The sequence below is a fragment of the Lynx rufus genome, unplaced genomic scaffold (genome assembly GCF_022079265.1).
Source record: "Lynx rufus isolate CCGP_SWC_20201006 ecotype Redwood Valley unplaced genomic scaffold, mLynRuf1.p SCAF_13, whole genome shotgun sequence".
NCBI classification, from domain to species: domain Eukaryota; kingdom Metazoa; phylum Chordata; class Mammalia; order Carnivora; family Felidae; genus Lynx; species Lynx rufus.
The window spans coordinates 26,654,269-26,677,458 of NW_025814827.1; the positions used below are offsets into that span (position 1 = coordinate 26,654,269).

At 38.3% G+C, this 23,190-nt stretch overlaps 1 protein-coding gene across 1 annotated transcript in view; it reads left to right on the forward strand.

The window, feature by feature from the left end:
* Positions 1-23,190, forward strand: part of FBN1 (fibrillin 1) — a 233,001-nt gene that overhangs the window by 34,303 nt on the left and 175,508 nt on the right. Inside the window, exons 4-5 of the mRNA XM_047074460.1 lie at positions 4,873-4,968; positions 8,342-8,437. Of these exons, the coding sequence (XP_046930416.1) occupies positions 4,873-4,968; positions 8,342-8,437 (192 nt within the window). The remainder of the gene's footprint in view (positions 1-4,872; positions 4,969-8,341; positions 8,438-23,190) is intronic.

A 23,190-nucleotide genomic window follows, 5' to 3' on the forward strand; every position in this document is an offset into this window, starting at 1 on the left:
CTTGAAAATGGAGTAGACTAATTCCTTTCACTTTATTTTTCTTTCTCAAAATCATTTTAGCTATTCTAATTCCTTTGCCTTTCCATATAAATTTTAGGTTAATCTTGTCTATACCTACAAAAATAATCTTTCTAGGATTTTGATAAAAATTATAGTAAGCCTAGAAGTCAGTTTGGAGAGTATTGATATCTTTCTTATGTGGAACCCCTTATACCTTGAAATTTTTTTTATCATTTTCAATTTACTTCAATTTAGGGGTGCTTGTGTTCCCAACAGAAATCCAAGCTCTAAGGGTGGAAGAAAGCCAGGGAAACAATTCTAGAGCAGTGTGTTAGCAAGTTTGAGCAGATATGAGCCAACCACGTGCTGAAAAGTGTGAGGACACTCAGGATAGGAAGGTAGTGCTATAGCTAATCTAGAAGTGACCCTTGGAAAGGTTTTGCAGGGAAGTGAGGAATTTATACGAACAGGGAGGAGAGGAGTGTGTGAAACCTGCTCAGACTTTAGAAATAGTTGAGTCCTTTGCTTTCTAGTCTGTCTTTCTAGTAGTCTTTATCACTACTATTATTTAACCTGTCTTTCTCTGAACTTTTCCCAGCTCTGCTAGGGTTGCTTTGCTTTGTTTTGTTTTGTTTTGTTTTGTTTTGTTTTCACTCTTGTTTTAGATACCTTAGTGAAGTTGTTCTTCTGAGTGGTATGTCTTTAGGTACCACAGGACATTTATGCACTTAAGGAAAAATGTCAATACTGATATCTCTCTGAATGAAAATTATTTTTGTCCTGCCTTGATTCTGGCTGCCCCTGTGGACCTGTCTCAGGTGGAAAGTCCAGGAGTTAGTCTTGCTCTCTAATTTGTCTGCCTGTGCTTTTCCTAGTACCTAAATTAAAGTCACATACCTGCCATATAGATGCTTATTTGCAGATTTCTCTCTGTGTTCTTTCTGCCTCTGTACCTGCCAAGACAATGGCAGGCCTGTAGCTTCATTCCCAACTAATGCTTCCCAAAGAAAATGGTCACCTCAGTCCTGCATCTGTCATTCCCATAGCATGCTCAAATTGTTCTCTTCTGGTTGGTTATTTCATGAACTGATTTGTACTGGGCTATCACCTAAAAGGAGTTTCTTCAATTCTTCTTGATGCCTGGCAGGTAGAAGGCATTCAGCAAGTATTTATTGAATGACCAAAATGATTGAATCTGGAAAAAACATAAAATTTATTTAGGATACTATATAGCTGCAGGTAAATGTCAACATTTTCTGTTAGCTCTAGGATGTTGAGCCTTAACTGAAACTCTTTGAGGCAGTCTGCTCATTTTCTCTTTTTTAAAAGAGTCTATTTACTTATTTTTAGAGAGAGCACACACCTGAGAGTGAGCACAAGTGGCGAGAGAGAGAGGAGAGAGAGAATCCCAAGCCGGTTCCACACTGTCAGCACAGAGCCCGATGTGAGGCTCAGTTTCAGGAACCATGAGACTGTGACCTGACCCAAAATCAAGAGTCAGACCCTTAATCACCTGAGCTACCCAGGTGCCCCTTGTCTGCTCATTTTCAATGGGAAGTCCTCATTGCGTCTTACGGCTCTCAGGGTTAACTGCATATGGCAGCTTGGACACTGACACTTGAACTCCGTAGTATTTTCAGTTTCTGGTAGAATCTTCACACAGATTGAGTGTAGGAATATATTCTGACTTGAGGTATTTAAAGCATGTAATATTTGAAAACATCCTTGTGGATTTATGTGGAACCCTGGCTTTTTCTAGAGATATAAAACTTGGTCTCATAATTGCCAGACATATGGGATGCTTGTTCAAACCAGTATAAACTTAGAATATGCATCAGTGGCAATAAAAAATAAAATTAATTCATGTATATATACTCCCTAAATTGTTCCTGCTGTAAGGAAGCTGAGTATCTAGTTCCTTTATTTCCCCACAGAAATCCTGAATGATTGCTCTCACTTTTAAAGAAATGTGCTTTTCCCCTGAAGATCTAAGACTCACAAAGAATCTGAAATTCCTTTGGTAAACATGTTTGTGGCAAAGCAGATGGTGAAGATCCAATTATCTTTTCATAAGCTTGTTCCCCCTGCCCAAAGATTCATAGTTCCTTGGTTTATTGGGACCACTGGACTAACTATGCCTTACTATTTCACAAGTCTGGCCAAGGGGTTTTATTTTTTAAAGGAGACATAATATTTTATGTTGGAAAAGGTTGACCTGAAAGACAGTAGAAAAAACATAAAAGCCTGTCAGGGAGATTTTTATTACATTGCATTTAACTGTAAACTTATCGTTTTTCCTGAAAGAATTCATTCTATTTTTCAATTTGAATAATGTAAAGTCACTATTTGAACTACTTTAGCTTTTTATCTCAAAGTAGCTAAATGGCTTTGTTGCTCATGTGGGAATGGAAATTAGCTCTTGGCATGAACCACTTTAATTGAAATCAGTTTGTGGGTTGAGTTCCTATGCTGCTTGACAAATGACATCATTTCCTGTGCTTTTCCCAATCCTCACTGTTTTTCTAAGATAGGATGAAACTAAGTTTAACTTCAATTTTTAAAGCAACTATACACCTTTTCCTGACCTACTTAGAATGTTATCCAAATTTTCACCAAATCTTTCCTTCTGTATATTTGTAGATAGTTCTTTAATTCAAAAGCATTTTGCCTGAGACATTTTAATAGAATCATAGAAGCCTAAAATAACTGTTTTAATCAGTTTCCTGGGTTGCTTCACTTCTATAACAATGCCCCAACACAGGAGTTATTTCTGCTTTTATACATGGGGAAATGAAGATAAAGTATTTTTAATAGTAACCTACCTTAGGGCTGTACAATAGCTTGGGACATAATGGACAACTTCTCAGTCTTAGTTTTTAGGAATAGCTTTTAATGTCATTATCAGGTGGTATGAGTTAAGTAAATGAAAATTACCTTGGTAAAGTTTTATATCACACCTACGAGTAAGCAAGATACTACTCTAGGCATATAAATGGTATAATTAATAATCATGGTGTTTCCCACTCTAAAGAAGCTTTTAGACAAATGGGTTGGGGATAGGAAAAAACAATTTTTAAATAGATTAGGTTATATAATATACATTTCAGAAGAGAAGCATAAAGTACTCTGGAGTCAGAGAAAAAGGACTCATATCAAGTGGGAGAAGGAGGAGAGAACAGAAAATCAGAAAAGATCAAAGAAAAGAAGATACATTTGCAGTGGGTCTTAGACATAGGTAGGGTTTCAGTATTTGGTAAGAGCTGTGTGAGTTGTATGTTGGGGATTAAGGATTGGGGCAAAGAGACAACGAGACAGGTTAAGGAGGATATTCCACCAAGAGACTAGAACAATGCATTTGACATTTTGTATGGCATATAGAATGCACTGAGAAATATTTGAGTGAATGAATGAATGATAAGTGGATCAGGGTCTGAGTCATAGGACATGCTAAGAGTATTCAGAGAAGCCCTAGAAGGCCCATGGCTATGCTGAAGAGGACCTTGAATGCTGAGAGACTGAGGAAGTTCTTAGCACACTAGACGTAGGGAACCTTTGATGGTGCTTCAGTTAAGTGTGTGACATGTTCTTGAGAAGGTGTATCACTTTCAACTTGACTTCATTAACTCTTTGGTCCCCTGTGAGGGCACGGTAAGTATTCAGTTCTGACATCTTTTTCCCCATTGTCATGCTGAGATTTGTGCAGCTACTTATGAAAATGGCCCTTTCCCCTGAAGTCCATAGCCACTCTTGGATACAGCAATGAGAATCCTAACCAGGGCTACCAAGGAAGCTGGCTGCTGGGAGGCGTCTTCTCTCTACTCATAGCAGATTTGGCTCCTATGCTCCAGGAAAACTGAGCATAAGAGCAAGGCTGAGCATCTGGTTTCTGCTCTTTGATGGAAGGATGGGTTCTCTTCTCCCTACGTAAAATTATGGAGCCTTTTTCTGTGGGAATTTTCTCCCACAGCTTGGAGGGCAAGGTGGAGTAAGCCGAAGTTCCAGTCCCCAATCCTGGCCTCCTTGTATAGGGATTTGTCAACAAGGATTAATGACACATTCAATCAAGCCTTTAGTCTTCTCCAAGTAGAGTAGATACTGTTTGCAGAGGACTAACTGGAGTCAGCCTAAACACTAGTGAGAGGAGAGCACTCGCCACACTGTCATTTTCCCTCACACATGTCTTTAGCTTCAGTTTCTTGTAGTGTTTCTTCTCACATCCAAGGCTGCTACCCATGGTCCTTCTGCCCTGAACCCTGAAGTCATACTTCTGTAGGTGATAATGTGAGGAAGAGTGGATTTCAGCCATTGTGGGTCTTATTTAGTTTAAAGTTACAGTTTAAACAAGCAGTTCCTTCTGAGCCAAGGCCAGCCTCCATTATCAGGAAGCCTTGTTATTAAATGCTGTTGTATGTATTTTTTTTCTTCAAAATTTCTTTTAACAAGATTCCTTGGAATTTGTCATTCAGACAATTTTCCTGGCCACCTACAGTGGGACTCTAAATCTTTGAACAGGAAAATTATTGCCTTTGTAATCACTGTAATCTTGTCTCCTACAGTTACTCAAGGCACTATTTTCTTGTTGATAGAAATTACAGAAATGACACTGAGTGGGAAGTCCTGCTAAATTAGGGGAGTCATTTAGCATTATTAAAGTAAATATCAAAGAAACAATTGCATTGTAACTGATTTTATACACACACAAAATAGCACGCTTAATGTTGTCAATTAGGTTATTTCTGCACAAATATGTGAATCTTGATAAACCATTTTATTTTCTCTCCAAATGACTACAATTCAATTCCTGTGAAGTGTTGCAATATATGTACTTAAACTGCAAAAAGTAAATCATTCTTTTTTCTTTTCCTTTTCAAGTCCAACACTGTAATATTCGCTGTATGAATGGAGGTAGCTGTAGCGATGATCACTGTCTGTGCCAGAAAGGATACATAGGGACTCACTGCGGACAACGTAAGTAAACCTTATAAGTATTCTAGATGCTAAACTGTGTAGACAAATGTGTAGACAGATATGTAGATAAAAAGAATACAGGGATAAGTGCTAATGGATTTGGATTACCTGGGATGTGGCACTTTTATAGATGTCCAGTGAGTCTTAGATATGATCAGATCACTTACCTAATGCACTTTGCACCAAAATTCTGATTGGAATTTTGGGAATGCTGGTTTGACTCCATTTCTTCTCATTTACCTTCAGCATCCCACTTACCTCATCCCTTTAATGTATAATCAGCACCCAGGGTGCAGAATTCTTGTTTGTTCCAGATGTATATCTTCTGTTTGATCACTGAACATTTCCACCTCGATTTTCAAGAAGCATCTTAAAAGTATTTCAAAACTCAACCTCATCTTTCTCCCCAGAACATGTCCTTTCTCTTGATTAATGGTATCTGCATCTCTAGTTTCCCAGTGTAGATTCTGCTACTATAATACTTAGCACATGATGTTCAGCTTGTTAGTTCATTCATGAACACTGTTGTGTGTGTCTACAGTCAATCAGTCCTTGTACTTTGTGGAAGATAAAAATTCCTTTTAAGAAAGCTTATTTTTTATTACACTGAGATGAATATATGTACCCTGCAGAGAATTTGGGAAAGCTCAAAAATACAAAATAATAAAATTCTCCGTAATCTCATCATTCCAGATATTACCTTTTAGTCTTATAATGCATATTTGGTACATGAGATCTATTGTATGCATAATTTTCAGACTACTTTTTTACTTAGTATTTTATTAGAAGTATGTTCCTTGTTATTAAACATTTTTAAATGTTTTAATGGTTGCAAAATACCCCATTTATAGACATTTAGTATTTATTTAATGAATATTTAATGATGAGCATTTATTCATATTGTTTCCAGTTTTGCCATTGTATACATACTTGCTATGATGAATAATGTTATTATAAATAAAGCAACATTGTGACTATCTATGCACCACAGTGTGGTAAGAATAATGATTGAGTTTCGTGTAGTCCACAGCAGTAGCATGGAGAGAGGAAACACAGGATGGCTTCCCCAGTGTGGGGAAACCCTTGTGATGAGTCTCGAGGGATGGGGTGGAGTTCTCTTGTCAGATAACAGGAGATGGGCCTTCTATGCAGCTGGCACAGCATGGGCCAAAGCCTGAGAATGTGACATAGTGTGAGATGTCAGACACAGCACGTGTTTTGGTCTTGCTAGAGCTTAAGTGCTGATGGAGGTGATGGGAAGGGAGATAAAATGGAAGTCATGAGCCAGGGTTTGAGTGCTTTTACGCATACCATATCTTCATCTAAAATAGAACCAGGGGAGAAGAGTGAGATAGCAAAAACCAAGAACATTCGTCTGTTGGATTATTTGCTCTGTGTTTACTATGTGCTAGGCAATTTTTCAAACTCTTCGCATGTATTAACTCATTGGATAAAGCAGTGACCTCCTGAGTTAGAGGCCTCTGTTACCTCTAAAAGATGAGGAAACTGGGGCACAGGGACACCAGTAACTTGTTTAAAGTTATATGAAGAGGAAGTGGCAGAGTTGGGACTTGCACCCAAGCAGTCTGACTTCATGGCCCATGCATTTAATGCTATGAAATGCTGGCCTCATATATATCACGTAAATGGTTTACAGTGAGAAAGGCCACTGTGGCCACAGCGTAGAGATTAACTGCCGGGGGAAGAAACCGGAAGCGGGAAGATTAGTACCAAGGCTGTGGCTAGAGAGATGGCGGGATGGGGGTGCCGTCGAAGACAGTTTTGGAAAGGGAATCACGAAGACCTGCTGAGTCTTCCTGCTGCCTTTGGACTAAACTGCCTCATGAGCACCAAAGTCTAGCACACAACAGGCTCTCAGGGAACACGTGCAGAATTAGAAAACCTTTCCTAGACCTCACTTACCTAATCTGTAAAGTGAGATGGTTGGCTGAGGCCATCCCCAAATTTCTTTTCTGCTTAAAATCTTTTCTTTCTGCCCTGATTGTAAATTAAGAGCCAAATCTAATTTTATGATGGGAAATGAACTCTTGCCATAATTTTGGCCATAAGGGGTTGTGTCAGTTCATGTCCTCTGATCTCAAGTGGATGCCAGGACAGAATTGGATAGACAAGGGAGTTATTGTGGAAAAGGGCTGTAAAGAATAAAGAGGGGGAGAAAGCTAGAGTAGGAGGAGAAGGCCTTCAGACCATGATGCAGGTATGACCCCTGTACAAGGGGAGTGGGATTGTGTAGAAAGTGCCTCAGACTATAATGCAGCTCCAGGAAAACTGGGCCAGGCTGATGGGAGTCCAAATCAAAGATTGCCCATCAGGAGAGTTCCATGATGGGCAGAAATGCCCTGTCTTTGGTACCCCACTGAGTTTGGTCATTGGGTGATAGCAGCCAGGATATATGTGTCCCTTATGTGAACATGAAGCAGATCTGAAGGTGGGGCAGCTGGAAGCGGTCAGCTAGTTAAGCAACGTACAGTAGGATTTCTTGGAGATCTGAGTGGCTCAACTCGATGACTTCCACAAGGATATAGACATATTGTGCAGGAAATATATGAAGGAGGAATTAATTCGAAAGGAGGTATTTAGGGAAGCCTCATGGAGGAATGAGATTTGAGCTGGGCTTTGAAGAGTGGGTGGTACTGGCCAATTTGGCTCAGAAGAGCCTACCACCTGCGGATAAAGATGCCTAGAAAGAGGCCATGCGTGAAAGAGTTGCAAGATACTGTACAGAGAAACGTTGTTCAGGGCACGAGCTTTCAGTTCTTACTTTAATGCCTTTTCTGGAAAGTAAAATGTCCCTCCCTCCAGCGTCACTGGACTTATCTCATCAATGGATTCCGTTATAACAGTCAGTTGGGTCTTCATTATGGTGCATAAATATGGTCAGAATTAACGTTTTGTTGAGCGCAGTTAATTGTGTGATTTAACATGCTGCATTTCTGTAATGGTGACAGAGGCCAATGTTTTCCCTCATGGGTACCCTTTGGAAATTAAGCACAAAATCATAAGCAAAAGAGTCAGCTTGCTACAATGCAGTTCTCATCCAGAAACATCTCTTGTAAACCACCATTTTAGAGGCAGAACCGAAAGCATTGCTCAGATACGTCCCAGAACAAAACCGTCAGCATTAACACAGGTACAAACCCACCTATTCCTGGCAGTTTAGCCTGAGATAACTGAAAAACACATACAGAGTTGGAACCGTAGAGTAACTGTTTAAAATGAATCCCGGGATGATTATTTAGTTTTTGTTTTTTGTCTTTTTTTGTTTTTATTATTGTCCTTTCAGGGGATGTTATTACTTGACTAGCACCTACTTTCAGGTAACGCTCTCAGCTTCTCTCTCCTTATCTTACAGCTGTCTGTGAAAGTGGCTGTCTCAATGGAGGCAGGTGTGTGGCCCCAAATCGATGTGCCTGCACTTACGGCTTTACTGGACCCCAGTGTGAAAGAGGTATTTTTTTTTTTTCAACAAATTTGTGTAAATCTGTTCTGGTAGCTAACACTGTTATTGACTTCAAGCACACATTGGCTTTATACAGCTGCTTCATGAATTTTGCTGAGCTCTAAGGGGGTTTCTGAACTGTCACTGGGAAGGTCCCTATGATGACAAGGCAGTGGCTCTAATTCTATGCATGTCATTCAATAATCTTGTCAGTGGCCTGCAGGACTCACTAGTGAGCATACACATAAGTACCAGTTGGCGTCAAGGTAAAAAGGGGAGAATTTTCCATAAGAATTAGCATTGAGCTCGTTGTTATCCTAGTAAATTAAAGAAGCAACTCCACATAAAACATCTGTATGGAAAGGAAAAAATTTAGAATGAGGAAAAATACTCTTAAAGATCTGTGAGAACCTACTGGGGACTGTAGTGGCACATAGCATAGCATCCAAAATTGACTAGAAACATCTATTGCTGAGGAACTGGGCTTTCACATATCATGGTATGTCCATACTCAGTACAGCTCACTGATGTGTGTATAACACTCCTCACTTTTCACAGGGAAACACCAAGGCGCAGGGAGGTCAAGGACGTGCCTACGTTCACACACGTAATGATATGCTTTAATCTGAATGTGGGTTTTCTGTTTAAGTGTTATGCTTACTGCTGCTCCTAATTAAAAGAAGTGTCCTGCTTGATTTGCCTACCTATAAATGCAAATTTAATATTGAGATATATTTAGATGTGTAATATTCTTGATTTTTTTCCCCCAGCCCCCTGAACTTTGGCTTTGATTGTCTTGCCTCTACATTCATAGCCATTTTCTCATCGTTCCTAGTTTTGTGGTGAAGGTTTGGGAGGTTTATTTCATACAACGTTGCAAAAAATATTCATGAAAATACTCATTTAAAATACTAATGAACTTTTTAAACAACAATCATCACTTTTATCCAAAGTTGTATAAAGATTTTTTTTATTCTGTGTTGGAAAGTAAAGATTCAGTAGCAGATGTTGAATATATAATGTATAAGAACAAAGAGCAGAGATTGGTATGTGAGAAATTATTTTCTGTTTCTATTTTTGCAAGTTCACCTAAATTCAGTTATTTGCTGATAAAGCAACAATACCTATTTTAGCAAGTAACTCTAGGTCAATTACTATTATTACTGGATAAATTATATTGTATCTTAGTTCAGTACCACGACATGGTATTGATGAGTAATGCACTGTGAACTCTGGGCCTTTACATTGCATTTGGCATAATTTGGAGGCCCCTTTTAAAACTGTTTCTCTTCACAACTTGAAGTATTTTTATTGACTTGGAGATATTCAGTATTCAGAATAACAAAGATACCCCTTTCAATTAGGTAGTATCATTCCATGGCCTTATGGAAGATGATGTGGAGTTTAAATTGTTGAGGTTAAAATTGTTAGTGTGTAGCATAGAAAGTGGTGTGTGAAAATAATTCCTCAGATGATAGTACTACATTTAATTTGTTTTAGAAAAATCACAAATAGGAGGAAGTTAAAGGACATTTTACCTCTAAGAGCGTGATTAATAATTTGCTGCAAAAAATATTGATACCCAGAGTGCAGGCATTGATGATAAAACTGTCTAAAATAAAGGGGGCATGATATTTAACCATTCCACAGTTATTTCTTAAAAAGACTTTACCCTTTTAAAATTATTTTATTTTATTTTTATTATTTTTTAAAAATATAATTTATTTTCAAGTTGGCTAACACAGTGTATACAGTGTGCTCTTGGTTTTAGGGGTAGGTTCTCGTGATTCATAGCTTACATACAACACCCAGTGCTCATCCCAACAAGTGCCCTTCTCAATGCCCATCACCCATTTTCCCTTCTCCCCTGCACCCCCCCCACCCCATCAACCCTCAGTTTATTCTCTGTATTTAACGGTCTCTTATGGTTTGCCTCCCTCCCTCTCTGTAACTTTTTTTTTCTCCCTTCCCTTCTCCCATGGTCTTCTGTTAAGTTTCTCGAGTTCCATATATGAGTGAAAACATGATATCTATCTTTCTCTGACTGACTTATTTCACTGAACATAATACTCTCCAGTTCTATCCATGTTGCTGCAAATGGCAGGATTTCATTCTTTGTCATTGCCAAGTAGTATTCCATTGTATATATAAAACACATCTTCTTTATCCATTCATCAGTTGATGAACATTTAGGCTCTTTCCATAATTGGGCTATTATTGAAAGCGCTGCTATAAACATTGGGGTACATGTGCCCCTATGAATCAGCACTCCTCTATCCTCTGGATAAATTCACAATAGTGCTATTGCTGGGTCACACGATAGTTCTATTTTCAATTTTTTGAGGAACCTCTATACTGTTCTCCAGAGTGGCTGCACCAGTTTGCATTCCCACCAACAGTGCAAGAGGGTTGCCCTTTCTTTGCATCCTCCTCAACACCTGCTGTTTGTTGTATTAGCCATTCTGGCAGGTGTGAGATGGTATCTCAATGTGGCTTTGATTTGTATTTCCCTGACAATGAGTGATGTGGAGCATCTTTTCATGTGTCTGTTGGCCATCTGGATGTCTTCTTTGGAAAACTGCAAAGACTTCACATTTTACCAACATTAAGAAATGAAGTGAATGTGTTGAGTTACTATTCTAACCAAAACTGCCATATTACTCAGGGATTTCTCCAAGTCTGGAGTTTCTTTAACTGTTCCTTTCGCAATAAGGCTATCCTGAAATTTGTACTAAGATGTAAATATATTTTGGTCCCATCGAGTCTTCACAGTGGTGATTATCTACATAAAACTAATCCTTAAATGGCAGATTTGAAGGCATGTGCAGTAGTGTAGGTTACAGAGGAAACAGACTCTCTTTAATTGTTACCCTTTGCCTTTTGTACCCATGAATACAGTCCTGACCTTCAATGGGAGAAGGGAAACATGAGTGTAATTTCCCTGAGCACGTGGGAGAGGGGAATCTTTTTGATTCCGGAATTATATTTCAATTTGTAGAGTCTTCCCTGTTTCTGCTCTTATGGAAGACATCTGCTTACCTCTTTAAAGAACTAGGGGCAATATATCCTTTTATCCTCAAATGTATGGTCGTGATTTCAACAATGATTAACAAAAATGTAGGACTGAGTCAGGATAAATCCATCCTGAAGCATGGGGAAGTGTTCAGTGTGACTTCTGATGCTGGGTTAGTATACTGATTAAGTTGTTTATTACCTAGGCTGATTTATTAAGTTGTTCAATTACCTTGGCTAGTTGCATTATGCTTTAATTGGGATATGGATTTTTATTTTTAAAAATAACTTCCAGGAAGTCTTTACTAACCTCCTTTCTCCCTTCCAGGAGGCTAAGCCAAGTGGTCCTTCTGTACTCTCCCTTAGCACACTCTCCACGCCTGTTTTGATAGCACACATTATATGGAAACAGTGGGTTTCCATGTCTCTCTCCCCAAGTAGGGTATAAACTCTTCAGCAGCAGCTATGGTTTCATCAACTTTTTAATTCGCATACCAAGCTCAATGCCTAATGCATAGTACATGGCCATTAAATGTTGAACTAGACTTATTTTAAAGCACCAGGAAATCTGGAGATATGAACATATCAGATATGAACAAATGTCTCCTAGAAGTATAATTGATGTTTACCTACTTGTGGATGGTCCTGGATATTTTGCACTGGTATCATTTTAACCAGAGTTTACAGTGTTGAGGGCTAACTGAATTTGGCCCCACCTTTCAGAAGTATGATCTTTCAGGGACACAAGACTGTCATTTTTCAGTTGGCAAGGATGCAGAAAAGAAGGTATATTTTGATTAAAACCAGGTGACAATAAGCCAAATAAACAATTCCCTCTCATGATATACTGCACACGGAAAGGACCATGTCAAATGTCAGTTGCAAGTACTTCTCAGAATAAGTAGCTTTGTCCCTGGCAGATATTGGAACTTCTATACATCTGTAACTACCTCAGAGAGCCAATACAAGTATAGAATACCCTTTGGGGTAGGATCTGGACACTGGCAGGATCTGGACCACTTTGAGCCAAAAAGTGAATCTTAATAATCCATGAATGTAGTGTTTGGATTTGTGATGGTGTCTCCATTACAAGCAGTGGATCCATGCTTGAATTGCAAATCATAACATTCGTTTAACAAATGCCATCATAATATGAAGCAAATTTGTCTCACTTGTAGCTTTTAGCCAGTAAAATAGTGCTTCTTTTTTTAAATTTCTTAGCTAGTTAGTTTCATCACACAAGTGGCAATGATCTTGTTGCCTGTCTCTGTACTAAGAGAAGGGAAAGTAAAGACCTGTGACTTGTTTGGCCTGCAATGTTTACTTCTTAAAAACTGAATGTGAATACCTGTGGTTACATTTTCCAGTTTGCCACAGTCTTTACCACTTCCTATTGTAATGCATCATGCTCACTTCATTCCTTCAGTTTGCTTTTTAGCTCCTGGGGGCACTTAAGTTTGCCACCTCCTACTACATTCTACATCAAAGATTGCATCTCTTGGTGTTTTCTTTTGTACCAAAAGTTTCTTTTATTGTTCTTTCTTTTACTTTTTTTCCCTATAAATTTACACTTATGGTTTTCTGGATAACCTCCGGCCCCCACTCCCCTTCATTTTTGCCTTCTGTCTTAGTAAACTTGGGCATTGAGCAACTTAGTCAACTTTATCTTCTTGCCTACCCTCAGTGGTACAGTATGTTAGCATTTCATAGATGATTGAAATGAGATTGGTACCTATTTTGGCAGTGACAAAACAAGCTAGTTGTGTGTTGCCACAGTTACTGCCAACAAGACTATGTGGAATCACATTTTCTCTTGCCATCTTGCACTAGAATGCTGACTACTTAAAATCTTGTTAAATGCTTTTATATTAAACACAGTGAATCATGTGAGTGGATAAGACTTCTCTAGGTAATGATAATGAGAGAAGAATGATAGGGACAGAGCTGAATTTGTAGATGGGGACGTGGTAATGATGAATAGGCTTAGGGAAGAAGAGAACAAAAGATAGGTACTGAGAAAACCTGAGGTACTGAGGAGAAGGAAGAGAACCAGGAGAACCCTGAGCCAAAGAAACTAAAATCAAGTTCAAGAAATAGCTTGACAATTGTTAGACTCTTCAAAGGGTCAAGAAAGAATGAGAGTCACAAAGAGGCCCTCTGATGTAGCAATGGGTGATGTGTAGTGATGTAGAATGTGCCAGGCAGTGTGCTGAACACTGTAAGTGGGCGATTTGCAACAACCTTATTAGGAGAGTCCTATAATGACCCACTTTACAGACGAGTGAACAGAGGCAGAGAGAGGTCAAAGAGTTTGTTCAAGATCAGACAGCTTATAAGCGGTGCAATCAAAAAATGACACTAGGTAGCCTTTGCACACAACCACTGGGCTATATTTGGGTTTCACTGGAAGAGGTAAATAGTAACCATAGAGAGTTTACTGAGGAATTGTAAGAAGAAATCCAGAACTAGGAGTTTTAGTGTAGAAGTAATAGATTAAAAAAAAAAAAAGCACTTTAAGAAATTTGGCTAGGTAAGTAGTTTCCCTCCCTGGTAGAGTTGAGCTAAGTTGCTTTTAAATAATTTTAAGAGCCAAAGGAAAGGAGTGTTGAGTATTGCTTGCATGTTTCTACTGTAGGGACTTAGGATATTTCTGTTTGCTTGATTTTGATATTTTAAACATAACAACCCACTCTTAGAAGGTGATTCTTGTCTGTTTGTAGTGTATGTAAATTGACTGCAAAGAACTGAACCAACATTCTGAAATGTAGACATACGAAATGAGTATTGTTTAGTGTAGTTACCATGGAAGGTATATAGTTTTCCTATGATATTACAATTCTTCAAACCATATTTGGAAACTCTCTTTTGAATTATCTTTAATTTTTTTAAATGTTTGTTTCTTTTTGAGAGAGAGAGAGAGAGAGAGAGAAAGTACAAGTAGGGGCGTGCAGAGAGAAGGGGAGACACAGAATCTGAAGCAGGCTCCAGGCTCTGAGATGTCAACATAGTGCCCAATGCTGCGCTTGAACCAATCGACTGGGAGATCATGACCTGAGCCAAAGTTAGATGCTTAACCAACCGAGCCGCCCAGGTGCCCTTGGAATTATCTTTAAAGAGTCAGAAATACATTCAAATGAGTGTGTGAACATTTTGCCCCCCTTTCTTGGAGGCATTTGAATTTTTAGAAACAGCCTAAAATAGGGTCAATTCTAGTGACTATAGTGGGTAGTCAAACCCTTTAGTTGATTGGGGTTAAAAATTGACTTAGGTTAAAAAGCAGTGGAAAGAATTGTCTTGGATGACTCTTAAGGCACATGGAATTGGATTAATGTTTTAATGTTAAACTTTATGTGAGCCAGTGTAAGATACATACACCTTAATGTTAAACTTTGGAAGCCTAAATGCAAATAACAAGACATTTTCTATCATTACTCAATCTGGAGATCTTCATCATGTGCTATCTGAGTGTAGGCATGGATATGGATTTCTCTCCATCCCGAATCGTTTGTTCAGTGTTAAAATTCCTACCCAAGTCTAAACTGTAAAGACAATATATGGATTTTTGGCAACTCAAGAAAGTCTGCTGGATATTTTGCTGGCTATTAATAGATAAATTATAGGGGAAAGCATTATTGAACTGATAGCTTTAAGAAGAAAGAACAATGGGGGGGAAATGAGGAGTAGAATAACAATGAAAATTTGGCAATAATTCACAGTCCATCAGAGAAGCATGACAATGGAAGGTAAACTAATCTTTGTTCATCTAACTTGCATCTTTAGGGAATTCCAGTGTTAATGGAGCTGGAAAAGACGCTTAGTTTTTGTTTGTTTGTTTGGGGTTTTTTGTTGTTGTTTTGTTTGTTTTTGCACAGTAATGGAAGAATAGAACAGAGGACAGGTTTGTTGATTGTAATTCTGCTTTATTCTCTGTGCAGTTGGTATTTAAAAAACTCTCATATCATCAGATTCTCTGATGATACAAAAATGATGGTTTTTCACAGAGCTCTTTTTAAATGATTTCATGGAACAATTTTCAAAAAATAAAAAAGAAAAAGAAAAACAAGTATCCTGAAAGCAGTTGAGCCTTTATTTCGTAAATCCGGGGAAACAGTGTCTGTGGTGTGAGTAATGAATGGAAAGGACTAACATATAATGACCCAAATATGTAATAACCAGGTAGTGTATGGTGGATACACACACCTTATAAAAAGAAAATAGAAGCATGACCTACTCTCAAACGACTGTCTAGAATGCTTCACAGAATTAAGAGGTGATTTTCTTAGGCTTTTTCTCCTGGAGATTTTCAGGAAAGTACTGATGAAATCTAGATCCTGTTTTTCTTTGAAGCCCCTGTTCTGTCTCTCTGAAGGTATGGGTAACACTGCACTTCTGATACTCATTTTACATTTTGGGTGGCTATTACTAAAGTCCCCATAATAAATGCCATAAGCTAACTCCATTTCTCAAAGTTTCTTGGAAGGCAGAACCCTGTGAACTACAATTTTCTTTTGTCTAAAAAGTAACATGCAATAGACTGCTTTCACTGAAATATATTGAGGCACTTGGGAGCCTTGCTTTTGGTTTTTAGTCTAAATGGAAAGCAAATACCAGTGTGTAGATAGCAGAGGCAGAATGCCGTAAATATTACTATGCATCTAAAGCGGTATTGCAATATTTGGCAGTTGGTGGATCATTGGATAAACTTGATTTTCCTAGAACATTTCCAGGAAATACATCTGTTGACATAGACATTCGGTTTTTGTGGTTGAGTGACTGTATGCACATAAGGAACATATGCTATCATGCCTCTGGACACTCGGCAGGCCCATGTGAACTAGCAGGACTGGTGAGATGCCATCACAAAGCAGTTTAATTTTTGTCTCTTACTATCCTTCCCAGCCTGCTCTGTGGGCTAATTTTCCCCCTGCCGGTGGTTGAAATGTTCTGGTCCCTTTCAGAATTTCTCCGGTCCCTTATGTGAACAAAGATGTCTCTATTCTTATTGGTTGCTCACGTTTCCTTCCTCAAGCCCTGGATGTCCAGTGGTACCTCCAGCCATCTGGGGCCTCTTTGCTGCTGCAGGCAGCCCTCTGAGAAAGGACCTAAGCCCACTCCACACCAGCTTTCTCTTGCAGTAGTCCATAACTACCTGGTGAAAACACTTGTGCATTTTTGCCACAGTACATCTTCAGAGTGCAAACCAACTTCAACACAGTAGCTGCCTCTCCATTGAACCACGTCCAAGCATCTGGCCAGCCAGTTTCCAGGCATTAGACAGTTCCCAGTCTATAGTGTCCTTCAAACTGCAGTGGATACATCTCATGTAGTCTGAGTAATCTCTTTGAAGCCCCTCTTATGATTTATCATAATGTGGTCCTCCACCAGTTTCCTAGAGAGCCAGTGAAAGTTCAGCTGTCTCTCAAGGACCCCCTTCCCATCTCTTACTACCTCAGACGTTTATATGTTCCTATTAGGCATGAGGGTTTAAGAGCCCTATGACCAGATTGTCACTACCTCCTTTGCAAATTCTGCATCATACTGTCACACTTGATTTAGAACATAGCATCTTGTTTTGGTGCTTCAACTGAAATGTCCATTTTAACATCCTCTACTATTATCAAAACAAATGATTTGATGCAGCTATTAAATTTGTTATAAAATTTGGTATCATGGGGGCGCCTGGGTGGCTCAGTCGGTTGAGCGACCGACTTAGGCTCAGGTCATGATCTTGCAGTTTGTGAGTTCAAGCCCCCCGTCGGGCTCTGTGCTGACAGCTCAGAGCCTGGAGCCTGCTTCGGATTCCGTGTCACCCTCTCTCTGCCCCTTCCCCACTCATGCTCTGTCTCTCTCTGTCTCTCAAAAATGAATAAATGTTAAAAAAAAATTTTTTTAATTTGGTATGATGGTTTCATCTTCAAAGACAATTTGTTTTCAAATTTATTTTCTTTTTCTAAGCTCTTACAAACTTTTTAAAAAGATTAAACTAGTTTTTATAAGTTAGTAGCCACACTTTGGATAACTTTGGGTCACTTTTCAGCCTTGGGTACTCAAAACTCTATTGTACCACTGACCAACAGAAATATAATGTAACCTATAATTTTAACTTATCTAGTAGCCACGTGAAAAAGTCAAAAGAAACAGGTAAAAATAATTTTAATAATATATTGTATTTAACCCAGTATAGTCCAAAGTTTTATTTTAATATATACTCAGTATTAAAAATTGAGATATTTTGCATCCTTTTTTCCATACTAAGACTTTGAATTCTAATGCATATTATGCCCTATCTCAGTTTGGGCCAGCTAAGAGTCACATGTGGCTACTGGCTGCCATATTAGACAGCACAGCTTTAGAGCTTTGCTTCTAGTATTATATATCAACACCTCACCTAAGGTCTCTGTTAGGTCTCCAGTTTTCTTTCTTCCTGCTGCTGCTTCTTCAACTTAAAAAAATTTTTTTAAGTTTATTTATTTTGAGAGCGAGAGAGAGAACACAAAAGCAGGGAAGGGGCAGAAAGGAGAGACAGAATCCCAAGCAGGCTCTGCGCATCAGTGCAGAGCCAGATGCAGGGCTTGAACTCACAAACTGTAAGATCATGACCTGAGCCAAGATCAAGAATCAGATGCTTAACCAACTGTGCTACCCAGGTGCTTCTTCTTCGACTTTTAAGAAAGCAGCATGTTAGAAAACCAGAGCCTGTATTGGTATTTAAAAATAAACCAATGTAAAAAAACCAACAAACAAAATTTGAGGTTTAGGATAGAGTCTAATTTCTCAGGAATTTCTAAGTTGAATTTTGTTTAAATATAAGTGATCAGCAAAATCTTTTGTAGTCATGTCAATTAGATATAACAACTATAGCAAAGGTTTCATAAAGGCTCAGCCCTGAGCTAGGCACTATGATGGAATCAGAAGGAAATTTATGGTTTTTGTCATCAGGGACTGAAAATCATTTTTTGAAAAGTTAGAAATGCATATGTGAAATACTAAAATAACTATACAGAGTGAAGATTTAGCTAGGCAGAGTAGACGTGGGAAAGTACCACAGACAAAGGGAAGAGACAGTACAAAGATGCAGAGGCTGGAATTGCCAGGGGAAAATGGAGGACAAAGTTGCCCTTAGGAAGTCCTTGCTGTGCTCGCTTTCTCAGTGTTGGAGGCCTCCTATGAGAAAAGAGGAGCCAGCATGATGTCAACTTGCCTAACTCCAAAGAAGTGAAGGTCTATTTCAGATCTCTCTGTGGTGCCCTTCTGTTCTACTGAACTATAGCTTCTGTACCATTTCTGTCTGAGGCAGAGTATTGGGATTTCAAAAAATTCTTTGCATATATAAATTAGTGGGTGGACTAGTCTATTTCTGAAGCTGTTTTAGCTTAATCCTGTGGATAGCAGCCTGGAGACCCTTACCAATTTTATGTGCTCAATTGAGAGTCCTTGAGAACACTTGGTGTTTACGTTCCTAGTAGTTACGACCTCTAGAGAGTCTGTGCTGGTTTTGGTTTATGAATATATATTGGAAAAATATATGGGACTTCGTGGTCAAGATGATGTGCCAAAGTACTTTTTGTAGAACATTAGTCCCTTGGGGATTCCATGAAATGAGGTTTCCATGGTCAATAGCATTTTGGAAACTCTATACTATGTCCTCTTTTTGGAGAGGCAGTGGGTGTATTAGCAAATTAGCTCTTGGGAGTCCTTCAAGAAGGTAATTGTTTTTTACTCAGCACTGCTGAATCCATGAATTTTAGAATCCCCATCCTTCCCTGCTTTTCTCCATTAACACCTTTAACATCTTCATCCTGAAGATCTGGAGTCTAATTTTTTTTAACAGTTATTTTGAAAGTCACTTGACATCTCTGTGACAATCCCTTCATGTTCTACATAGACATTTTAAATCCATATATGATCCTTATCTGAAGGTGAATATTTGTCTACTACATGTCTAGAGGTTCTTGGAGACAGATGATGGCTATCATGTAGTAACTCACCTTTTGTGTTCCTATGAGGATTCATTTGGCCATAAATTGAAACACCCATTCCCTGGGGTTTGGCTTTCAAATATTCTAAAGTATCACCTAGGCAAGGTGGACTATCCCATTAAGTAGTGGTAAATAAGAGTTCTGAAATATTTGATATGATTGGCATGCATGCCATCTGGTTTTCATCAGCACTTGAGGGTTCTACTTACCAGCACTGGGACTCTCAGATATTCTTGGAACTAGAGTTTCTTTTTCTAGATTGGTTAAATTATTTTCTCTCAAGGTCAACCTTAAAGCTTATTCCTCCAGTCCTTTCTTGGCCATAGGGAGCTCCACCTCCCAGCTCCATCAATTTCCTTGCACCTTCACTCCCATCACTCCTCCTGGCTGCCCAGGCCTCCTCTATGTTTCTATTTGATGGTCAATGCATGTATTAAATGTTTGGTCTTTGTCATTCATTTTAAGCTACATTAGCCATTTTAGTATTTTATTCCTCTGATGAATTCTTATTTTTCTTGTACTTCATTACATTTTTAAATAGGTGACCCAGTCCATGTCTAAGGGGATGTGTGTGTGTGTGTATGTGTATTATGTGTATATTTGTGTGTGTGTGTGTGTGTGTGTATAATGATGGTTGTTAATGATGTTTATTAAGAAGTAAGGAATGAACATGTTCATCTTGTCAAAAACTTTTTTCCATTTACATTTACTGATTCTTGTTTTGAAATACTTATGTTAGCAATAAAAATATCTAGAATCCTATTTCATGGCTTTTAGGAAGCCTTATAAATAAGTTATAATATTTTAAGTTTTCTTAAAAATGTTTTCTTCTCTAAATGAAGCATAAGTGACATTGATTTAAAAATAAGAATATACACACACAGACACACACACACACATACACACACAGGTATGAATATGAATGTGAACATGTAGACACACACATATTTTTTAACTAGTATTTTTTTAAAAATTAAATTTGGCCTATCAGATCCCATGATCTGGGAATTAACAAATTTGCTAATCTAGTTCTAGTTTTGGTGATTTGTATATAGTCTTCCAGCCAGGCTATGATGCTTCCCATAGACCAAAGAACAAAAGCTAGGTCTCATTGAGTACCAGACGCAGTGCTGTGAGGAGAGTGGGTGTTTATTAATTCTCTGTTGACTTACTTAATTTAGCTGTGGGATCTTGAAGTTGATGAGAGATAACATTTAAATATTAAATGTTTGTCTAATATAGAATTTTTAAACAAGGTAATCTGAACAATAGCACCTACAAATGCATCTGTATTTCATGTGGAAATATGAGTACAGATATTGATGGTTGAAATGTGTGGGAAGTAAATTCTGTGGCACACATGAAAGGAAATGTTCTCCAACTTTCCTACCATATTCCCTCAGCAGCAATCCCTTTTCTCTGAACTGCTTCAGAAGAGCTTTATAAGTAAACAATAGATCGGGATATTTATTTCCTCAGGAAATAAAGAATTTTCTAATGGTGCAAATCATAAAACAGACCCATTTCTATCTCTGTCCCTGGAGAGCCCTCACCCTCCTCCTCAGAGGAGACATTGTTGACCTTTACTGTTGCAGGACACTCAACCAGGTGAAAGAAGAGACTTAGAGGTTTGGGGGAAATTTTTATCCAACCTGAAAATGGTTTTATAAATATGCATTAGCTCTTAGAGATCATTTCTTTCCTAAAGTCTCAATGGAAAAGTCTTATGTTCTGTTAGGGATTCTAGTGATTTATTCTTTAAATGAAAACCCATGAACTTTAAAAGACAAAAAGGCAAAGCCATGGCCCTCCAGAAATAAATTTTGATTTGTTCTTTGCATAATGATAGGTACGCTTCATTTGCAAAGTGGGGAATATTTTGGAACTTTCTTCTTGTACCATAGGAAAAAAAAGGCAGAGGCATACATACATTTTAATGATATAAAATTGGCTTTGTATAACAGTGTATAATAGAAGTTTGAATTGCCATCTTTGAGGAAAAGAACACTTAAACATCATAGAAAATTCTTTGATTTAAAAAAATAGCATAATTTGGAGTTGGATAGAGGTATTTCTTTTCAGACCTTATTTAGACTTCGTTTCTTTCTACAGTGTTTTTCCACACTGCCAAGCAGAACAAGCTATCACAAACCCAAACAAAAGGCAATGACTCTGAGAAGTCATTACAGCCCTTTACTGAGCCAAGGTGAAGTGTGCATAGGGGTCGCATGTTCTCATGCCTCTTCAATTGTTATTCTTTATTTTTTATGAATGAGAGGAAGTGACAGGCAAATTATTTTCAAAACTAAATTTTATTCTGGGAAATCCTCATTCCAACTTGTCAATATCACATGACAATAATATCATCATTTTAATTTAAGATGCCTAATTAGGAGACTCTGTGTTTTTTCAATTGCTTGACCATTCCTAGAAAACTGGTTAAGAGCTCAGACTCTGAAAAAAAATCCTGTTCTTTATATTTATAGGTCTGATTCTGCTTTTTGTTTGTTTATTCATTTGTTTTGTTCCAAAGTGGAACCATATGGCATTTGTCTTTCTCTGTCTGACTTATTTCACTTAGCATAAAGCCCTCTAGGTCCATCCATGTTGTCTCAAATGTGAAGATCTAATCCCTTTTTATGACTGAGTAATATTCCATTGTATGTACATACCCCATCTTCTTTATCCACTCATCTACTGATGGATCCATATCTTGGCTATTGTAAATAATGGTTCAATAACATAGGGGTGCATATAACTTTTTGAATTCGTGTTTTCATTTTCTTTATGTAAATATCCAGTAGTGGAATTTTTGGATCCTATGGTATTTCTTTTTTTTTTTTTAAATTTTTTTTTAGTTGATTTATTTTTTGTGAGAGAGAGCAAGCAAGGGAGGGACAGAGAGTGAGAGAGAGAGAGAGAGAGAGAGAGAGAGAAAGAGAGAGAGAGAGGGAGAGAGAATCCTAAGCAGTCTCCCTACTGTCAGTGCAGAGCCTGATAAAGGATGGAACTCACAAACTGAGATCATGACCCAAGCCGAAATCAAGATTCAGTTGCTTAACCGACTGAGCCACCCAGGTGCCCCTGGATCATATGGTATTTCTGTTTTAAAATTTTTGAGGAGCCTGTACACTGTTTCCCCCTGTGGCTGTACCAATTTGCATTCCCACCTGCAGGATGGTTCTTTTTCTCCACATCTTCACCAACACCTGTTGTTTCTTGTGGTTTGATGTTAGCCATTCTGACAGGTGTGAGGTGATATCTCATTGTGGTTTCGATTTGCACTTCCCTGATGATGAATGACACTGAGCATCTTTTCATGTGTCTGTTGGCCATCTGGATGTCTTCTTTGGAAAAATATCTATTCAGGTCATCTTTCCAGTTTTTTTTAATGTTTATTTATTTTTTTTATTTTGAAAGAGAGAGAGAGCAAGAACAAGCAGGGGAGGAGCAGAGAGAGAGAAGGGAGAGAGAATTCCAAGTGGGCTCCATGCTCTGTGTGGAGCTCGACATGGGACTCAGTCTCACAACTGTGAGATCACGACCTGAGTCAAGAGTCAGGTGCTTAACTGACAGAGCCACCCAGGTGCCCTGGTCATCTGTCCAGTTTTTATATTGTTTTTTTTTTGGGGGGGTGGATATTGAGTTGTATAAGTTCTTTATATATTTTGGAACCAACGCTTTATTGGATATGTCATTTGCAAGTATCTCCTCCTATCCAGTAGGTTGCCTTTTTGTTTTGTTGGTGGTTTCTTTCATTGTGCAGAAGCC